The sequence below is a fragment of the Podarcis erhardii genome, assembly GCF_964252035.2.
Source record: "Podarcis erhardii genome assembly, chromosome: 1".
In the NCBI taxonomy this organism is placed as follows: domain Eukaryota; kingdom Metazoa; phylum Chordata; class Lepidosauria; order Squamata; family Lacertidae; genus Podarcis; species Podarcis erhardii.
Genome location: NC_138497.1, coordinates 40539645 through 40559565, shown reverse-complemented (window position 1 = coordinate 40559565; position 19921 = coordinate 40539645). Strand labels below are relative to the sequence as shown.

At 40.4% G+C, this 19921-nt stretch overlaps 1 protein-coding gene across 12 annotated transcripts in view; it reads left to right on the top strand.

Moving 5' to 3' along the window:
* The window catches only part of MEIS2 (Meis homeobox 2), a 228574-nt gene that overhangs the window by 58755 nt on the left and 149898 nt on the right, over positions 1 to 19921 (top strand). For all 12 annotated transcript variants that reach the window (XM_081862586.1, XM_081862580.1, XM_081862585.1 and 9 more), the window contains one exon: positions 6924 to 7069. In XM_081862586.1, the coding sequence (XP_081718712.1) occupies positions 6924 to 7069 (146 nt within the window). The remainder of the gene's footprint in view (positions 1 to 6923; positions 7070 to 19921) is intronic.

Here is a 19921-nt window from a genome sequence, read left to right as displayed (position 1 = left end):
ATTAACAGATTTTCATAATATTCTATTTTGGAACTTTTAATAGGGAAAAATGTTACTTTGAAAACCTCCCAAAGAAATAAAAATAAGAATTCAAAAGTTTACATTAATGCCTAGTTGTGCAATAGGCAAATACTGGGACAAAAATTTCAACTTCCTTTAATTATCTGTAGGTGTTATTCTTAGAGGTTTATAGGTAAAAGGAATGAACAGAAAGCCAACAAGGGTAGTTCACAAATTTATCAGTCCAACAGGTATAAATCCCAACACATTGGAGCCATCAACTTGGTCAGAAAAGGGAATAGTTATATTCCTTGTAGTGTTTTAGCTGAGAAACTACAAAATAAGCAACTAACTTGCTGACTCTAATAAAATGGTAACACAGGGCAGTATGAAATTAATGAACATCATTATGTTAGGTCCATTAATTTCAATGAGTAACACGTAGTTGAATGCCACCCTTGAAGTAATATCATGAGTGGCAGGTCACGGAGCAGAATACATTGATGTAGCTACAGTGGCCTCTTCTGTACAAGTGGGTTATGTCCATCTGACGATAATATATGCCATTTGCTACCATAACTTAAGCAGAATTAGCTGGCAGGGTGCAGACTTAAAAACCTTTAGGTTGGGGTGCTATCACACCCCGTTTCTTTCCAGTTCTGAGCTGATCGTTGTTTATGTGATTGATTTTGAACAGTGAACAGGAGCAGTAAGTCTTTGTAGAATCACACCACAAATAATACTTCAAGTGCTGCTACATTGGTAAGGATGACAGTGGTATAGCAACATTAGACTGCATTGCTAAACCAGATTGTTGTGATCTGCAGGAGGCCAACAGTAAGCATTATAACACTGTTTTGTGCTCCCTATATGGTATTTGTTACATAGCACAGGAACTAACAGAATTAAGCTGTAACCACAAACCTGTTATTTCTTGCATGGGCGCAAGCCACAAACAGAAAATGTACTAGCAGAAGAATCTTCCTCCAGATAGATTTGAATTGTTACCAAATGTGTACTTTGCAGAGGAATCCTAGGCTAGAACTAGATGTCATTCATGTTCACAAAAGCCCCACAGTTTGCATTCTCCCTGGAGGTGAATAATTGAAGAGACCCAGTTGGCATATTGCACTAGAGGTGTCGGCCATTGCTGCCATAATCCAGAACACCACTATGTCTTTTTGTATAGTTAGATTTATATATGAATAAGTGGCCATGTGGTTTGGGCCAATTATATCCATGCCCAGGAGACCCTTTGTTTCTGTGGAGTTTCTTGGGCATGGCTATAATCAGCCCAAACTATATGGGTACCTGTTCTTTCAACAATGGGTAAAGAGGCACTTGCATGGTTAAGGACAGCAGTGCCATCACCACCATGTAAAATTTGGTGCAGTTTATAAATTAGACCTCAGTCTTGGGAAGAGGTAGAGTAATGATTTCTTGATGTGAATAGAGATTGGCTGCATGTTCTATAAACTGTGGCACTAGAGGGACCAGTGTGGCATTAAACAGTGTGGCATTGCGGAAATGACATTGAGCTTTAATAGAGCAAATGTTGGTCTGTACGTTGGATTACTCACATCTGTTTTAGTTTCGGGGCAAATCACTATCCTTTGGCTTTAATTTGCTTTCTGTAGCTTTTCTCCCAGGGTTATTCTATGAATGAGGGCCAACACATTGTACTGCCAGTACTCAAAAGGTTATGGATCTAAATAGTAAGCCAAATAATATGCTCACCTAAGCAGTTACCTTAAGTCTTTCATTGTGTTAAACTCAGGGCAAGATTTATTTAATTTTTACTTTAAAATCTATGCTTTTTCAGCACAGGCATGAAACCATTTGTTTAAAAAAACAACAACAGCCTTTTTTAAATGAGCAGCGTTATTTTTAGAATAACTTTCTCTTCATACAAGCAAATGTGATGTGCCTGCTCTCCCTTTCCCTCTTCTGTATGAAAAAATGAAGGCTAGCTGTAGGCTAGGCTTACATGGAGATGGTAAAACTCAGATGATGAGAGGGAAATGCATTTTTTTCATATCTAGGGTTCCTCTGGTCATACTGAGATGGTTTTGATGTTTGTGGTAGTGTTTCAGAGTCCAGACATGTCTCATTATTATGAGTGGTTTACCTTTCCCCCCATAAATTAAGAATTAATATATTTTATATTCATCCATGAGATTCCAAAGTCTTTAAAAATGTCTTATGGGCAGTCGTGTTAGCCTAGGAGAACAACTATCCGTATGTGTTTTTGGTTAAAGTCTGTGTAACAGTCTAATTAAAAACAAGCCAAGGGATGTAAGTAGACCATCGGAACATAGGAAGCTGACCTTATGCTGAGCCATACCATTGGTCCATCTAGCTCAGCATTGTCCACAAAATGGCTGTGGTTCTCCAGGTTTTCAGACAAGGGTCTCTCCCAGTCAGAGAATCATAGAATTGTAGAGTTGGAAGGGACAATGAGGAGGGTCATTTAGTCAAATGCCCTGCAGTGCAGGAATATTTTGCCCAACATGGGGCTTGAACCCACGAACCTGAGATTAAGAGTCTCATGATCTATCAACTGAGCTATCCCAGGTCTCTTACCTGAAGATGCCAGGGATTGAACCTGGCACTTTTATCATGCCAAGCAGATGTTGTACCATTGACTAAGTCCCTCTTACTCAAATGACTTGTGCATCCTCCAGCCTAAGAAAAGTAATGTGCAAATGTATACACACACTTAAATATATGTAAAACTAGTCTTGATCTTGGAACATATCAGAACTTCTCATTCTTCAGTATATCTATTTGTATGCAGAAAGTGGTGTGTGTCAATGTAATGATTTTGTTCCTTCTATGAGTCACAAAAAAGCATGGGGAAAAAGAGAAAATAGCTCAAAAATAGCCGACTTTATAATATTTAGGTGGGGTGAGGAATAATTTTAACTGTCTTGGTTTAAAAGAAACTGTCTTGGTCTGCAACTTCATTTGAACTTGAGGGTCCACCAGAAGAAAGTAGGATTGAGGTCTGAGTTTAAGAGAGTAAGTGTGTAATGAAAGGGCCTCTTCACATGTTACATGTTCACATGTTATATCTGCAGGTATAGGACGGTATATAAATTCTATCTATATATCATCTATCTATTCTATCCTTGGAAATGGAACGAAATAAAGTAAGAGAACCAGTGGGAGATAGTGCTGCCAGGAACTGCATTAAATACATCTTCTCTGTTCTATCCCTGAGGAGTGGTACACTGTATAGCACACAGTGGCTGAGATCTAGAGGAACATTGACAGCATTGTGCCTTGCTGCTGCGGGGGATGGGGGTGGAGAGTGGATAACATGAAAAGCAATGTAGAGGCAAACCCTCTGTGGGACTGGATCTTTCATTCCCCGAAGATCCCTGAGGTCTGTGGACTTTGAAAGCTAAACCACAGTGTACAAATGAATGAATGATCCTTCCAGAAATGACCATCTTTCTCTCTCCCCCCCATCCCACTTCAGGGGAAAAATTTTGCCAGTGCCTTCTGACATTCTTTTTCCCTGTTCTCAGTTCTCACCATGCATTTTTGTTAATGGAGAGTAGTGAATAGTGCTTAGAAAGTGGCATGTTATAAGGCATTTTACATTGGCTTAGATCCTTTTGTAACCACAAGACATTTCTCTTTGGTTTAGATATTTGTGTATCCATTTTCACATGTGCAAAGATAACACTGCACCAAATAAGAATTCAGCAACTTGTCTGAGAGGCATAAATAGGCACATAGTTCATAAGGCAATGGAGTATGAGGCAGAAAATTACTTTCGCCCCTTCTGGTATGTGCCAAAGTGGCATGGCTGGCAAAAATCAGTTTGTAATTATTGCACTGTGTCACATGCTCAACAGCTAAGATTTCATTTTGCTGCTCTGCCTTTAGTTTTTCATTCAGTACAGCAAGATTGGTGAGGGATGGCGAGACTTGTTTAAAATAGACATATGCTCCTCTTTTTCGTAATATTTCACAGATAACCTGTTTTATTTTCCTAATTTCAGACAGACTAAATTCCAGTTCTGATCTTATTTGCAGTGTTGTAACTCGTGTAACTGCTATGAAATGCATTCTAATTTTACCATACCACAAGTTTTCACTTTCATTCTTTCATCACTAATGTAGTTGTCTTATTTAAGGTTTACAGTGCATACTATTTATAGTATAACTAGACTATTGGAACTCAGTTATTGATGATTTGCAGAATTTTCATTTGTCTCTTGCTCCTATTAGATAAGTTTCTCCCCTCTCCCTCTCTTTCGTTATATGAATGGAGAGAGGATCAAGATTGGTAATTAATCTCTAACATTTTACACTAGATCAAGCCTATTGGCTCTGTAAACTTCAGCCAAACTTATGCAGGATGAATCTGAATATCTAACCACATATTATTAGCCTTTTTCATAATCAAAGCACTGTACTGATCCTCTTGGAAGGCTCCAAATTAAGCATTGCACAAAAAGCAGCATTAAGGTGTTCCTGAATGCCTGGATAGAAACAAGAATTGTTCTCTCCTGTGTTTCCATTGTATTTGTGTGCCTGACCAAGAAAGAGAGACAGATTGAAAGAAGATTTTATATCTATATGCGTTATGTGCATACATTCATAGGTTTTAGAAAAGAAGACAAAGATATCTTTATCTAGACAATAGATAGAAAAAGAGACTCATTTCAGAACTTGCACTTTTGGCATGGATTGTTCTTTTCCCTCCATCTCTGGGTACTGCTTTTCAAAATTGCCTGAGGCTACAGTACAGCACCTCAGATCCCCAAGGCCCCTTGCCTGGCTCCTAATAGCCACTCTCCATCTGTGTCACATGAACAGCTGATGAGATAGCTCTAGTGCCTGTATTTTGGAGTGCACATCCACCCAGGTTAAAATGCTGGGGTTGCCAAGGAGCAGTCAGAAGCCATTAGTGTTTGTGAGAATTTGCCTTGCAGCAGTTCCTTGGCATAGTCAGTGGAAAAGGGTGTGTATTTGTTCTTGCACACGCATGGGTGTCGGGTGGTGGGCCACTAAGAAAAGGAGTTCTTCCAAAGTAATATGTTTTCCTTGCCGGAAAAGGTTGGTTCGTGATAAACTCCTGTCTTTTTCTTTTATCACTGTCCACACCTTCAATTTACCTTCTAGTCAAAGAAAAAGAAAACAGCAACTTAGGGGTCTGACTCAGGTCCTTGGGCAGATGGAAGGGAACTGCTCAGCCTTGGGGCAGGGTAGTTGTAATGAAGTGGCCTGTCATTCTGTAAATAGTGAGGACCATCTCTTCTATGTGATGGAGGGTATCACATTGCAGTGAAAATGGAAATGTCAATAAAATTAATCTGCTAGCTCTTTGCTCTGGCTTTTTTTTTTTTTGTTTGTTTCTCTAGTTAGAAGGGGGGGGGTGAGTGGTGGTATTTTCCCCACCCCAGTTGTTTTTGCCTTTTCTTTTCTTTTTTAAAGAAATGTGTGTGGGCACCATAAACAAAGGTGAAATAGAATTTAAAGTTTTGAGGTAAATAGCCTCTATGTATCGGTAATGTGTTTGTTTTAGCAGCACTAAAGATCCAGAAGAGGCTATAGGAATTAGTTCATGGGTCTATAGCATTCCTCAGGAAGCTATGGAGCGTCTATCTCAGGCTACATTGAGCACAGAGTTTATTGTTTTAGGCTTTCTTGGACAAGGTTTTTACTTAGCATGGGATTTATGGCATTTACTGCTAATGAATGTCTATTCTTAAATTACAAAAACCACCGTCTCAGTGCAATTCCCAGATGTCCTTCCAGGACCTCGGCTTCTTAAACACCAGCAGGGAGCATAAACTCTCCACTTCTCTGTTTTCCTCTTTCGTGTGGCTCCAGGCTAATGATGTGTAAGGAAAACACAGCAATCTATAAAGTCTCAGTGCTGTCCCAGTATTCTTCATTTATTTTGCATTTGATTATGCCACAAGTCGGATCTTGTTTCTTTCCTTTTTTAAAAGTTATTAGTTCAAATATTAATGTAGGAATATGGCATATATTGCTGCTCTTGATTGATGCCTTCCCAAAAACAGGAAGACGTGCTCGTATGAATTTTAAGAAAGTAGGGGTCCTGCAATGCCTTGCCAGAAGAGTTTTTCAGATACATAATTTAGATGCCCTCCAGGCAGGCTTTCAAGGCATTTTTGCTGGAGGGCAAGAAAAAATAACTATGACTGTTAAAAGTAAATGATTTTTGCTAATGCACAATTAATGCCAGGGAAAAGCACTGAAGAGAAAGATGTTCATGGAAAGTTCTGATTAAGCAAGCACCCTACCTTGATGTGCATCCTTAAAAAAATAAAAAGAAATAAAAAGAAGCAGAATATAATGATCACTGATGCAGGCACTTAAGTTTTCATGTCTTGCAAATACTATGTTGAGGGTCATACAAGTGTGCGTGCGTGTGCGTGTGCATGTGTGTGAGTGGGGAGATGATAGTAAATGGGGAGGGGTTCAGCTGGCAGTGTGTTATGTGCTCTGAACAGTGACACATTTACTGTCACCTATGCAGAGGGCCCAGAATATATAGACCACAGAACATTTAACTTGATTACCTTCACCATATATTCAGCATAGTTGCAGGGAATGCATTTACAGTAAATAGGTTTTTGTGTGGCAGGTTTTCCCACACTGCATTTCATAATTGACAAAGAAGTATTGCACTGTGTCAAGCAAACAATTATAATTGAATTAATGATTTGTGCGTGTGTGAGGCACAAAATTAGTATTTGGAGAGACATGATTTCTAATTTTTATATATCTATATCAGCAATCATATTTAATAAGAAATTGAACATGCCTGATTTTTTCATATATGAATGACACTTCATTAGTGCTTTAGTGGTTAATCTGATTATTCAGATTGGCTTATATTTCTTGTTTATTATCTCTCACCCCATTTTTTCTATTAGGGGATGGTTTAGACAACAGTGTAGCCTCTCCCGGCACAGGGGATGATGATGATCCAGACAAGGATAAAAAGCGGCAGAAGAAAAGAGGAATTTTCCCCAAAGTAGCAACAAATATCATGAGAGCATGGCTGTTCCAACATCTCACAGTAAGTGAATGCAAAAAAAAGAAGAAGTATTTTACACAAGTCTAATTATTTTTAATAGCCCTTTCAACATTTTAGGATAATGTTTTGGGTGGTTGGAAGTTGGTTCTCTGCAATGGAATATATTTGGGAGTTATTATATATTATGTACCTTGAGTATAAAGCATCACACCTAGTGCAAAATGGGATTCACCTCAAGGACTGCCATTTTACTGTACAATTAGAGAGACTATTTTATGTACTTATTTATTTGAAACTGTTTATGGTGAGCAATCATCAGAAACAGAGATGTAGAATAGTCACCACGGGATGTCCAGGCAGGCTTAAATAATATTTCAGGAGTCCACTGTAAACCAAGCAGGCCTGCTGAGTGGTTGATGATGGTTAGTGAGGATCAGTGTGGGATTCTGAACAGCCCCCATCCTAGGGCTTCTAAATGGTGAAGCTATGTTGCTTTTGGAACACACATATACTGTGTATATTCCAACATGCATTGCAAGAGGTAGATGAAGTCAGAGAATTCATTTGAAAACTTTTCCTATGTTGGTTTACATGCAAAATATAGACAGCGTTTAGTTTTTCTAATTCCTCAGTTCTATAGGAGATTAAAGCACCTATTTAAGCTGCTCTTCAAGTCCATTATCTTAAAAGCTAGCCATATTCACTTCTGGGGGAAAGCGAGTAAACGTGAAAAAACAACACTTTTAGTAGCAATCTATCTTTATCCTCCTGTTTTGCAATTGGTTTTATGTGTTGGTGTTCTGTTGACTATTACAGCTTTACTTAGGCATCAAAATACATTTTTACAAAAGAAGTAGTAGCTCTCTTAATTTTACTTGGAAATGGTGGAAAACGGTAAAATTATCCAGTTCACTTTCCCCTCCATTTTGTTTGGGCTAATACTTAAAAGGATAGTGTGGTTAACTATCACACACAAGGGTTCATTTTGTGATTGTTAAAATTACACATTTTTTGTGGTGGTAGATATTAGTTACTGTCTCATGGTTCCTGGAGTGATTCAGGTACCTCTTTTATTTACAGTGGTGGCTACCAAGCAGCTTTGCTGATGGAACAGCTTGAAGGGGTTGGGTAGCATTAGATACCAGTTTTAAACCATCATTTTGATGTAAGAACATTATTAGCAAACTAAGGTGCATTGATCTGGCCTGTAGGGTCAGGATTAGCCAGAATAGCCAGTGCTTCTGCTCGAACAGTGGTTATTTTTGCCTTCCAGCTATGGCCATTTCAAAGGTCAGGTGCCCTGTAGTACCTACTTGGCTCAGAGGAATTAGACAGAACATGAGTCTCTGGGCTGATTACTTAACCAAAGACAAAATAATGAGTCCTAAGCAAATACTGACTAATTGAAAGGGCTGTAAATCCATTACATATTGGTCAGGGATAATCAGGAGTATTTAATCACTTTTATCTATTCAGGAGCACTGAAGCTGCAACAGCAAAGCCCTGAACCTTGCCATTTGCTTATTATTCTCATCATTATCAAAATTACTTCACAGCTGTTCTTTGCTACATCACCTCAGCTGGAGATTTACTAACCTGTAAAATGTTTTTAATTTGGAAGTTGAGTGAGTGTGAGGGAGAGGTTTTTTTTATTTTTAACTGAAGGAAGTGGTTAGAAGAGCAGCACAGTGATGCTGAAAAAAACTTGGGGCTATGAATAATCCACTTTATTTCATATAAGCTTGCATATTAATTTCCCCAACTCTCACTAAGTCATCCCCATCCCCATGGATTTTTGCCACTGCCTTTTCTTTCTAAATCGTTGTGTGGAAAGTGCTTAGTGTATGCTTGCCAAAAGGATAATTTATATCTCGCATATCTTGAATAACATCTTCATGGTTTTTAGCGTTCCTGAAATTCCACCATGTTTCTCTGCCTCACACCAGATGAACTAAGGAAATGCAGTAGCTTTGATGAGGATGGTCCTTGCATAAGCTAAAAAAAAAAAAAAAAAAAAAAAGCTCTTTACCATCTAGGTTTTAATGAGTTTGTAGGTGTTGAAAGATTTACTGTGCTATAATTCTCAGACCTGAGAACTGATAATGGAGACCTCTGACTAGTGCAATGAAAATTCAAAAAGATTTTTGCCATAAACACATGCTGAGAAGGAAAATAACTCTTTCCTTAAACAGTCCCAGCATTCTTTTTTTCTTTCTGATTTGTTTGTTCCTTCAAAATACAACTTTGGTCCTTCTATGAAGGTAAACTATAATCTACAAATATTTTCTCAAGTAAATTTCATAATAGAAAGAGTCTTAAAATTTAAATGGTTTTCCTTCACCACTGCTCTAACCTGATTTCAAATAGGTTTGTCCACTCTTTTGTGCTCTGTGACCTGGTCTTGTATTACAATAATCCTACAATGTACCCTTTTTCTCTTTCTTTTTTCAAAGAAACTAATTGAATTATCTCATTATTTTAATTTGTTAAGCAAATGTATTTTACATCACAGGATGTGTTCTTAAAGAAGGGGCTGCTAAGGCTTTGCCCCTTGAATGGCCCATTGGTGCATTTTGACATTCATGCATTCTCATTAATGAAAGGGACATAAAAGAACTCTGGTTGTATTTTTTTTCAAACTCCCAACCAGCATGGAGCAACTTTTTCCATAAGCCACAGGGGTCTCTCTACATATGTTCTCAACTGCAAGCTATTGTCACCTATTCTGAATACCTCAAAAGGACAAATAAAATACTAAAGGCCAACTGTAGCAATTGTTAGTTTCAATATGACAAAAATCATTAACCTCTGCTTTGCCTGGGAGGCAAGCCATTTTTGCTTTAAGCTTAAAGTAAGCTCAAAAATTTCTGTGCAATGTGAAATTTTTGTGGAATATATATTTTATAAATAGGAAATATGGTTCATCTTAAGAACTATTTTACTTCCAAAATTGCTAAAATGACATGTTGATCTTGATTGATAACTCTACATGAATTAATTTGACCCACTGACTGACTTTCATCACATTGTTTCATAACTGTATATAGTAGTTTTCCACTATTTCAGTTTTTGGAAAAACTTCCATAATACTAAGAACAAACTATGTGGATAGAAACCTCCAATGCTTGCATAATAATTCAACCGTGTTCTCATTCTGCAATTGGTATCTGCCTTACATTAAGTATTACAATGGTACAGGAAGATGAAAGGATCTTAGGATGAATTGCTAGAAAATGTGCATGCTTTTTCTGGATAATATCCAGTATTTGAGTGGGTAAAGGAAATCCTAGCCTGGTAGTATAAGCTTCTCAGTAGTACATAAAGATTATGATATCAGAAGGGTAAACCTGACATCAAGGCTGTTGTTATTTAACTTCAAAGATAGTTAAAGAAAAGGAACAGCAAGAAATCTGACCCATGCAGCCTTTATTCATAGCCTTGGAAAACTCCTTTTCCCTCCATGCCAAACAGCTCTTTAGTACACTCAATTAGCCTCTCAGAAATCTCTGCTTTCCTCCCTCAAGTGCTCCCCTGTTTGCCCTGCAAAGAACATATTTGATCATGGAATGAAAACAGGAAGTGCTTGTGTACAAAGATACCTCTTGCTCACACTGCTTTTGAGCTAAAGGTTTCCTTATCATAGCAGTCACAGAAAAACTTACTGCATGGCGTAGAAGCTCTTTGAAAATAGATGCATATAATCAGAACAGGCGGCAGTCATAGAGGAAGGAACTATGTAATAGTTGGATTTTTACCTTTAGTCATCCAACTTTTCCTGCAGCAGAGACAACAGAAAATCTCATATTTCATTCCAGTCAATCCGCTTCCTTTTAAATGATGTCATATGTATATTTTAGATCTAAACATAGATTAACCCTATTTAATTAAAAAAAAATTAAGGGTTTATGGATTTTTGCAGTATACAAGCACTAAGCTCCCTTATTTCACACCCACCTTACATTTCATTAATTCCTGTTGCAAGATTTGTTGAAAGCTGCCTTTTAATTTGGGTTTGTAAAAATACTTCTAATTTGGTTATGCAATGCAAATTAAAGTTGCAGCCTTGCCCTAGTCATGAGTGTGTAATTTCCACTGAACTTGGTTTGACTTGTATGTGTATAACTGCATATTGGATTGCAGCCTGCTTATTCCTTTCCTTACACAACTGCCTTTCAAAGTAGACTAGTCATGTCCCAAACTATTTGGGAATTGCTGCCACCATCCTTGTCCTCTTAACTCCTACAGCTCCCAGACAGGAGAGGATTTGGGGTATTTCAGGCAAACACATACACAGGGACTCAGAGGTAGCATTCAGTTTACTTGACCCTCCTTGGCTGAAAGAAACGTGGTTTTCTCTGCCAATATGCCTCTCAGTTTACAAGGGGAGCAGAGCCAGCACCCATCTCCCTGTGTCCTCCATCTAGAGATAACAGCATCCTGCTTTTCTATTTCGACCTCAATCCTACACCTCTGTAGCATGAAGCAAGTGGCTTAGGCCATGAGAATTATTACACGAACCCTGAGAGTTGGCAATAATTCACACAAACCCAGTGGTCCAATTATTTAACATTTATTAGGAATAAGAAGCCAAAGGACAGCACAAAGGGACAAAGCAGAATACTGAAAATAAAAGGAGCTTTTTAGCTCAAGTCTATCCTATCCCAAACTACCGTATTTTTAGCTCCATAAGACACACTTTTTTCCTCCTAAAAAGTAAGGGGAAATGTGAGTGCGTCTTATGGAGCGAATGGCGCTTCGCAGGAGAGGCGCTGCGCAGAGAGGGAGAGCTGCACAGCGCCCCTTCAGTGAAGCGCTTCTCCTGCGAAGCATGAGGAGGAACGGAGCCCCTTCTGTTCCTCCCCCCGCTTCGCTGAAGGGGCGCTGCCCAGCTGTCCTCTGTGCAGCGCCCCTTCAGCGAAGTGCCTCTCCTGCGAAGCGGGAGGAGGAACATAAGGGGCTCCTTCTGTTCCTCCTCCCGCTTCGCTGAAGGGGTGCTGCATAGCTCTCCCTCTGCGCAGGAGAGCTGCACAGTGCCCCTTCAGCGAAGCACCTCTCCTGCGAAGCGGGAGGAGGAACAGAGCCCCTTCTGTTCCTCCTCCTGCTTCACTGAAGGGGCACTGCGCAGAGACAGTGGCCAGCACTGTGGCCACACAGTGGCCAGCTTGATGCCTGTGGGAAGCCCACAAGCAGTACATGAGCATCATAGCACCTCTAAAAACTAGGTGCATCTTATGGTCAGGTGTGTCTTATAGAGCGAAAAATACGGTAATTACAAACAGGCTTCTGGTCTCCTCATGAGTAATGCAACATAGATGTTTAGTTGCATGGTATTCTGATGGTCAATGAAGGGGAAAGGACTGTGTAGCCACATCCCATTTTAAAAAGTGTTTCTACCTATCTTGAAGTTGAGTAGCACCTGACACTTTCTAGCCAATTATACCCCAGGTCATGTTAGGTAAGGTGGGGTTGGGAAGATGGTGGACACCTCCTGGGGCAGAGGGGGATGGCGATCACTGGGGAAAATTACCCCTTCAGTTATTCTGTGACCTTGCTAGACAGGATGTAACCCAGAACTTAGTGTCCCGGGAGCTTGGCAGAAAGGAGGTGCCTGGCTTGTTCAGGCAAAATGGAGAGTAAGAGATCAGGGCTGGTTGCCACAGTGTGAAACTAGCATCACATACCGTGAGATTTGTATAACTTCCTGTAACTCCAGTAAAAGAAATTCATTTAACTACACTCTGAAAGGTCGGAGCCAGTTCATTTATTGAGTCTGAAGATTGGAGTTATTCCTAATTAATATAGTGTGTGTGTGTGTGTGTGTGAGAGAGAGAGAGAGAGAGAGAGAGAGAGAGAGAGAGAGAGAGAGAGAGAAAGAAAGAAAGAAAGAAAGAAAGAAAGAAAGAAAGAAATCAGATTAAAGGTAATTGCATTGCGTTGTCTATTTGTTTTGGTTCTCCAAACTGCTCTTCAGCTCAAACTCAAACCAGCAGTCAGGTACATGGTGATCAGGCTGTCTTGTCTCTCTTTGGAATGTAGCCAGACAAGTTCCTCCCGTCTAGTGGGTCTGTTTCTCCCCCTACAAGCTTTGCAACTAGAGTCCTGGCTGTAAACGCCAACTCCACCTCCTCCTGCCTGTGATGAAGCATTTTATCTGGCTGCAACCTAAAGAGCAGTGAGGTCTTATTAAGTCTTTCCTCCTTGCCTTAGTTTGACCTTCACATTAGTGTTCCTCTCAGCCTGACTACGTTTTTGGCCCTGTTCCGCTGCCCCTTGTTGCATATCTGAGCAGCCAGATCCACATTCCTGGTTGCCTGGTAGATACTGACATCAGTTCTTTAAACGAGTGTGCTTTTGTTTCAGTTCAGTGGTCTCTGCTTTAAACTGGTGTCTCAGGGGATGGGGCTATCAAGTATGCACCAAGGCTTACTTTTTTTGTGAACAGGAAAGCAGCACATTGCCATAATTAGTTAACTATTTTAGGAAAACAGTGTGAGAAGAAGAATATACAGTTATTCTCTGTTGTGGGCAAAAACTGGTTGTGGCTTCTCAGTGGCAGCAAGCTAAGATGCAAACTTCTTCATGCCCTCTCCCATGGAACACATTCTCTCTGCTCACGAGTGTTTGGATTTTCAATAGGGAGGCCAGGGCCCTTGGCACATGCTGAAAGATAAAAAGCCAAAGTATCTGTACTGATCCAGAAAATGTGAAAGTAAGACAATATTTTGGGACACTTGATTGGTCCTAATAAAAGTGTTGCACAACTGGATTTCAGTGTTTAAAGACACTCTTCCCTTTATCAACTCTGGCTGGTGCGGAAAATGGGGGATTAAAAATTGCAGCACACAATTTCAAAAGTAACTAGATGCCATTTCATATAGATATGCAAGAACACCTTTAGCCAAAGACTTGCCCATGTTTATATGGAGGAAACAAGCCTGGTTTTTATATGATACCATTACCATTGTTTTGTTCTTTGCATATAGGTATGTATTTAAAGAGGTACAGCTCTGTTCTCGCACCCTAAAATTGCTTGTCATTAAGTCAAAGATAGTCCATAGTGTACATACTTCTTTTCAATGGAGAGGAAGCTCTGAAGATAATTTTACCTTCAGAGCTTTCTTCCTCATGGAGAGTCGTAGCAAATACGTTAATAGAACTGAGGCAGCTACAGACCCAGAATCCTGCCAGCACTGAGATGATGTTCAAGATCAGCCTTGAGGCTGTATTTCAGGATTAATCTAGGAATGTGATCAGGCGCTATATATTTGAATTGACAAATCACCAATGGAAAATGTTGTTTTGGTACATTCCCAGATCTATCAAAAAGCTGCATAAAGTAGTCTTGACTTGATTAGATGACTTGGATTGATGGCTTTGCCATTTAGGAAGTGGGAAGAAGAGAAGAATATTCTCATCAGCTGTGTTGCTTGGGGACCAGAACAGCTTGGCTTTACAAGATCCATGCTTATGTACCTGGCAGGAGACTCTGTAAAATTCCTCAGAGGCCACTATATTGGCATAGAAACCTCTGAGACATCTCATTTAACATTGGAAGAACTGGTTGCTAGATCAAAAGTGGCACATAAGATTCAATGCCACTTCTCACAGGGTGCAAGGAAAAACTATGGGTAGTTTTCAATGTCATACTGTTACAAATGTTCCATTTGTGCAAGCATTTCATCTTGCCAGACACAATGATTCTTTTTTCCCTGCTGTTCTGGGGGTTCTCCTGATCCACACCCTAAGCATGTGGGGAAAAGGCCCATTCCAGAAACGGAAGCCCTTGGTAAGGGCTTCTGCTGAGGGATTCATTGGGTGAATCCCACCCACAGAAGAATGGACTGCAGACCTGATGCCAGTGATTGTCTTTTACGTTTTGCCCTGCTCTTTCCAGGCACAAACCTGCACTTAAAAGCTCAGTGTCTGAGCATTTGGGGGGTTTTGCCCTGGAGCTTTCCCTGCAAAAACCTGCTTTTTAGTGCTCAGTTTGGGTTTAAGTGGATTGCCATTTGCTGTGGTTGAGGCTTAAAGAACAGGTTTTCATGGGGAAAGCTCTGGAGCAAAAAAAAAAGGGGGGGGGGGGTTCTTGGACATGGAGCTTTAAAATGCAGACTGTGCCTGGAAAGAGCAGAGGAAAGGTAAGTACAGATAAGCCTTTTCTGAGAGTCTGACAGGGTGGATGCATGAGCAAGGGGTCCTCCATTCACTGGAGTGGCCATTATTTCTCAGCTTCTTGCCACTGTCACCTTCCAGGGCACCTAGGTACTGTTATGTGTAGCTATGGGAGAAAGGGTACCAAAACAGTGACAATTCGGCAAAATACATTAATGTCAGAAGCAACCCAGAAGCATGCTAGTTGCCAGAAGGAGATAGTTGTTTTGCACAATGAACAACTTTCAGTTCTTCCACTTTCTTTTCAGAGGGGGTAGCCCACCCTCATGAAAAGGAGACTGACAGCAAAGGGAATACAGAGTACATTTTGGAGATACTAGATGCAAGGCCACAGCCTTTAAAAAATGAGAAAGGTATATCGGTGCACGAATGAGAGCACTGGTAACATTAGCAAGAAACATTGAAATTGTCTGTGTGCATTTAGGAGGGGGAGCTACGGTAATTATTGGTACTGTGGGAGAAGTAGATGCATGTTCCATCACAGGTCTCTACCAATTACTCATATTTTATAGGGGCTCTCTGAGGGCATCTTTCCTGAGAAGCCACTAACATTTTGGAGCTGGCAGGGCCAGGCTGTGGCCTATGGGCATTGTTTTAGAAAAGTGTTCTGGGATTTGCTGAAAAGCTTATCAGGAGTTTGTCAGAGGAAAGATAGTAATGGGAGACAACATTGCACTGAAAGACAACGAAGTAGGAGTTCTGTGTTTTAGGGTTGTTAGACTTTTCCAATCAGACATTCTAATAGACACAACGGAAGTGGCTGTACGTGTAGGAGGGGATGCTACATTCATATAGAGTTGTCTCCAGTAGTTGTGTGATTCGAAGACAGCTATAAAGTTTGTTCCTTTCCCCCTGTCTGCAGCACCTGCACCTTCTGAAAAGCCTTTCAAGATGGTTCTACAGGGCTGGAATAACCTGAAATCAGCAATAGGAACCTTGCACCAGTCTTCTTTGGCGATCACTCGTAGCCGAGTAAGATTGCCTTCCATAAACACGGTTTTAACAATGAATCTGTAAATGACTGTGGAGGCCAATTTTGGATCCACACATCCTTCCACAGTGGAGTCCACTGACACAAGGTTCCTCCACTTGATTTCAGACAATTTCCCCCTCTCACTGTAGCCCTGTGTGACACAGCCAATACATTGATAACCAAATATCTGGGTAGGCTTTTTAAAGGATCCAGAAGCATCGGAAGAGAACCATTAGTACCATCCATAGTTGCAATCCTATACCCACCTACCTGGGAGTAAGCTCCAATGAACCCAATGGAACTTCTGAGTAGTCATGTATAGGGTTGTGCTGTTAGAGCCAAACATTTTGCCGTCAAGTATTGTACCATCAGTAGAATTGTAAAATTGGTGGACAACAATGTCAAATGGGGCTAGGTATGCTTATTTTCAAGATAGTTGTTTGGTTGCTTTTATGAGACAAAGATCTGTTTGTATTATGCAGTTGCCTTGCTGAGAGAGAAAAGACGGATACAGAGAGAATGAATGTGTTCCAGCTCTGTATTGATTTCTACTAGACAAAGGAAAACATCTGTGAATTGTTTGAGGATGAAAATTACTTAGGGCTACCTGCATTTCCACCATCATTGTTTAATTCCAGGAAATGATGTCATATTGCATGAAACAGCATTATTTGATTCTTTTTTACATTACGCATGGTGTCGTAAGAACCTTTATTATGCCGCAATGTTTCTAATTAGGCACATGCTTGTATATAATTGCATCTGTATATGTATATCTAGTGTGTATAATGTATAAATGTATGCATTAAACAGATTTTAATGCATAAATATGCTATAATGTATTGGGAGCATGGGGAATGGCATTTTGAATAGGCTGCCAGGTTTCAGAAACATCTCTTGGCTTATTTGTACTTCCAACTGGATATCAGAGTTCCCATCAGCATTAGCTCTGTTTCTACAAAGGATCTCTGTGGACAATAAGCTACGTACCAGTGAAGCTGAGAATGGGTGCAAAGTGGCAGAGCCGCCTGCTCCAAGTGTCTGCTAACCTGAGTACACTGCTGAGGAAGTGAGGCAGGCAATGGGAGGCCACTTTCCCGCCCCCTATAACTACATCCATTCCCCCTACTCTGCTCCATTCTATACAAGTTACTAATGCTCCAAGTGCAAGTAACTTGATGGCATGCAAAAGTCTGGGTGTAAATATGAGGAGTCTGCATGAACACACACACACACACACACACACACACACACACACTGCCTGCCATACCTTCTTACCAACGTACTCATTTTACAGGGGTTGGGAGCACACCAGTAGATTTGAGATGATGGGAAAGAACAGGGAAAACAGACATCTGGTGCACTTTTTAGAGTTCTTCTACGCATGAATGTTGCACTAGTGCCCAACTGAATCTGCTGTCTGTCATTTTTAATCTTTCATTTAAAAGAATAAATAAAAATATACTTTTTAACAGAGGCCAGTATATTTAAGCTTCTAGTCCTTTACCATATCATTTCCTCTTTTATAAAATATGGTGTCTGTGTCAATTCTGTCACCATCTGTCTTTTTGATTTTGTTTTTTTGCTATTCTTACAATTACAGAGACAATCCAAACTGTAAATAATTTAATTTTAGAAACCTTACTGAGACAAGAAATTTGCATTTAGTATGCTGTAGACACCACTATACTATTCCAGATGCTACATATATACACTTTATTACTAGAAATTCACCATTTTGCATGCTACTGTTCTCTGTTTGGCTTCTAAATTATACAGGCTTAAATTCTCCTTCCTTGTCTTTCTTCCAGTTCTATTATAAACACACAGCCTATCAGAGTGTATTGCATAAGCAAGTCTACAGGGATATAAGTAGATTAAAAATAGCTACAAATATAAGCAAAATATTGGCTTTGTAAGTTCTACTATGCCCAGGAATGTATTGTTTGTGGTGGTATCTTTCTTCACAACCAATCTTCCTCCCACCCCTTAAATAACATTTTTTCAGTGAATCAAAAGAAAACCTGTTTCCTGGAGTTCACATCTCCCTTCTGCTCTACATCCATCTCATATTCATATTATATAGAAGAGGTGCACTTGGCCCTAGGGAATATGTTTTCCTTCACAGATGGAGTGAGGGTTATTGCCTCTTTCTGACTCTTCTGTGTGATTTATGCTCCCTCCCACCTTGTGAATGAACACAATAACCCTCTTTCTAGATTAGTTCACTTAAGTGTGGTATAGCCAATGAGATCATGAAGATGGATTTTTGATTCGCAGAATAGGGTTGGATAAGTCATTGACACAATTCAGATATAGCAGGAAATGATGCTTTTTCACTACCTGAATGAATTACATGCATACTCCCTTTCTTTTTCTCCTCGTTCATAAGCCAGTGGAGGAGATTAAAAAAAAAAATCTACTTCGGTTTGAAACCAGCCACAATTCTCTGTGACATCTGAGATCAGACAACTGTGGTTTGTTTAAAATAGAGTTTTAGAATAAGCCAAGGTATGAAATACAATTTGATCCTTACTAACCATAGCTTGGGACGCGGGTGGCGCTGTGGTCTAAACCACAGAGCCTAGGGCTTGCTGATCACAAGGTCGGTGGTTCAAATCCCCACAACAGGGTCCCAGCTCCTGCCCACCTAGCAGTTCGAAAGCACATCAAAGTGCAAGTAGATAAATAGGTACCGCTCCGGCGAGAAGGTAAACGGCATTTCCATGCGCTGCTCTGGTTCGCCAGAAGCGGGTTAGTCATGTTGGCCACATGACCTGGGAGCTGTCTGTGGACAAATGCCGGCTCCCTCAGCCTATAGAGCGAGATGAGCACACAACCCCAGAGTCGTCCGCAACTGTACCATTACTTTAACCATAGCTTACCTCACAATTCCCCATGTTCAGACATCACAGGAGACTGTAGCTTGTGTAAAACTGGGAGTAAATGCTTCTGATCTCCTCCTCTGGCCACTTGTAAAGGAGCAAAAATGATGCCACACAGGACCTAATCCTGTTTACCAGCACAAGGATTGGATCCTATGAGGTGCTGCTTCTTTGTGAATGGCTTTTCTCCATGCAGGGAAGCTGCTCACAAAGGAGCAGCAAACAGCACTGCACATGGAAGGATTTGTTCCTGTGTGGTTCTGCTTCAGGACACTGGAGAAAGGAGAGGCCTGGTGGGAAGAAGAAGCCACTGAACCCTACCTTCTCCTGCGAAGAAGAGCTAGTAGGTTCTTCCTTTTCACGGTTTCTCCTTCCTGCCCATACCTGCCTTGCCTTCCTACGCCCTATCCCCTGAGAGCCCCAGTTTGCTATGTGACTGCCACACAGTACAACCCATGGCAATCCAGGGTTAGCTTAACATGATTGAACCAATGCCTGGAGTTTCCCAAATCAGCCTGATTTGGTTCAGGTCTTGGGACTCAGCAGAATGCGATGCACAGTCCTAGTAGGAACTAAAGTAACATGAATGGTTGCATTGACCACACTGTCCAAGATGAAATTACTCTAAATTACAAAAGGCAGGTAGAGTCTGGAATTCAATGTAGAAGGTTTTTTTTACAACTAAAAAAAAGACAATATAACCATAGACTTGTAGAATCATAGAGTTGGAAGGGTCTATGAGGATCATCTAGTCCAAACCCTGCAATCTAGGAATATCAAGTAGAGCACCCACAACAGATGGCCACCCCAGCTCTGCTTAAAAACCTCCAAGGAAGGAGAATCCACCACCTTCCGAGGGAGTCT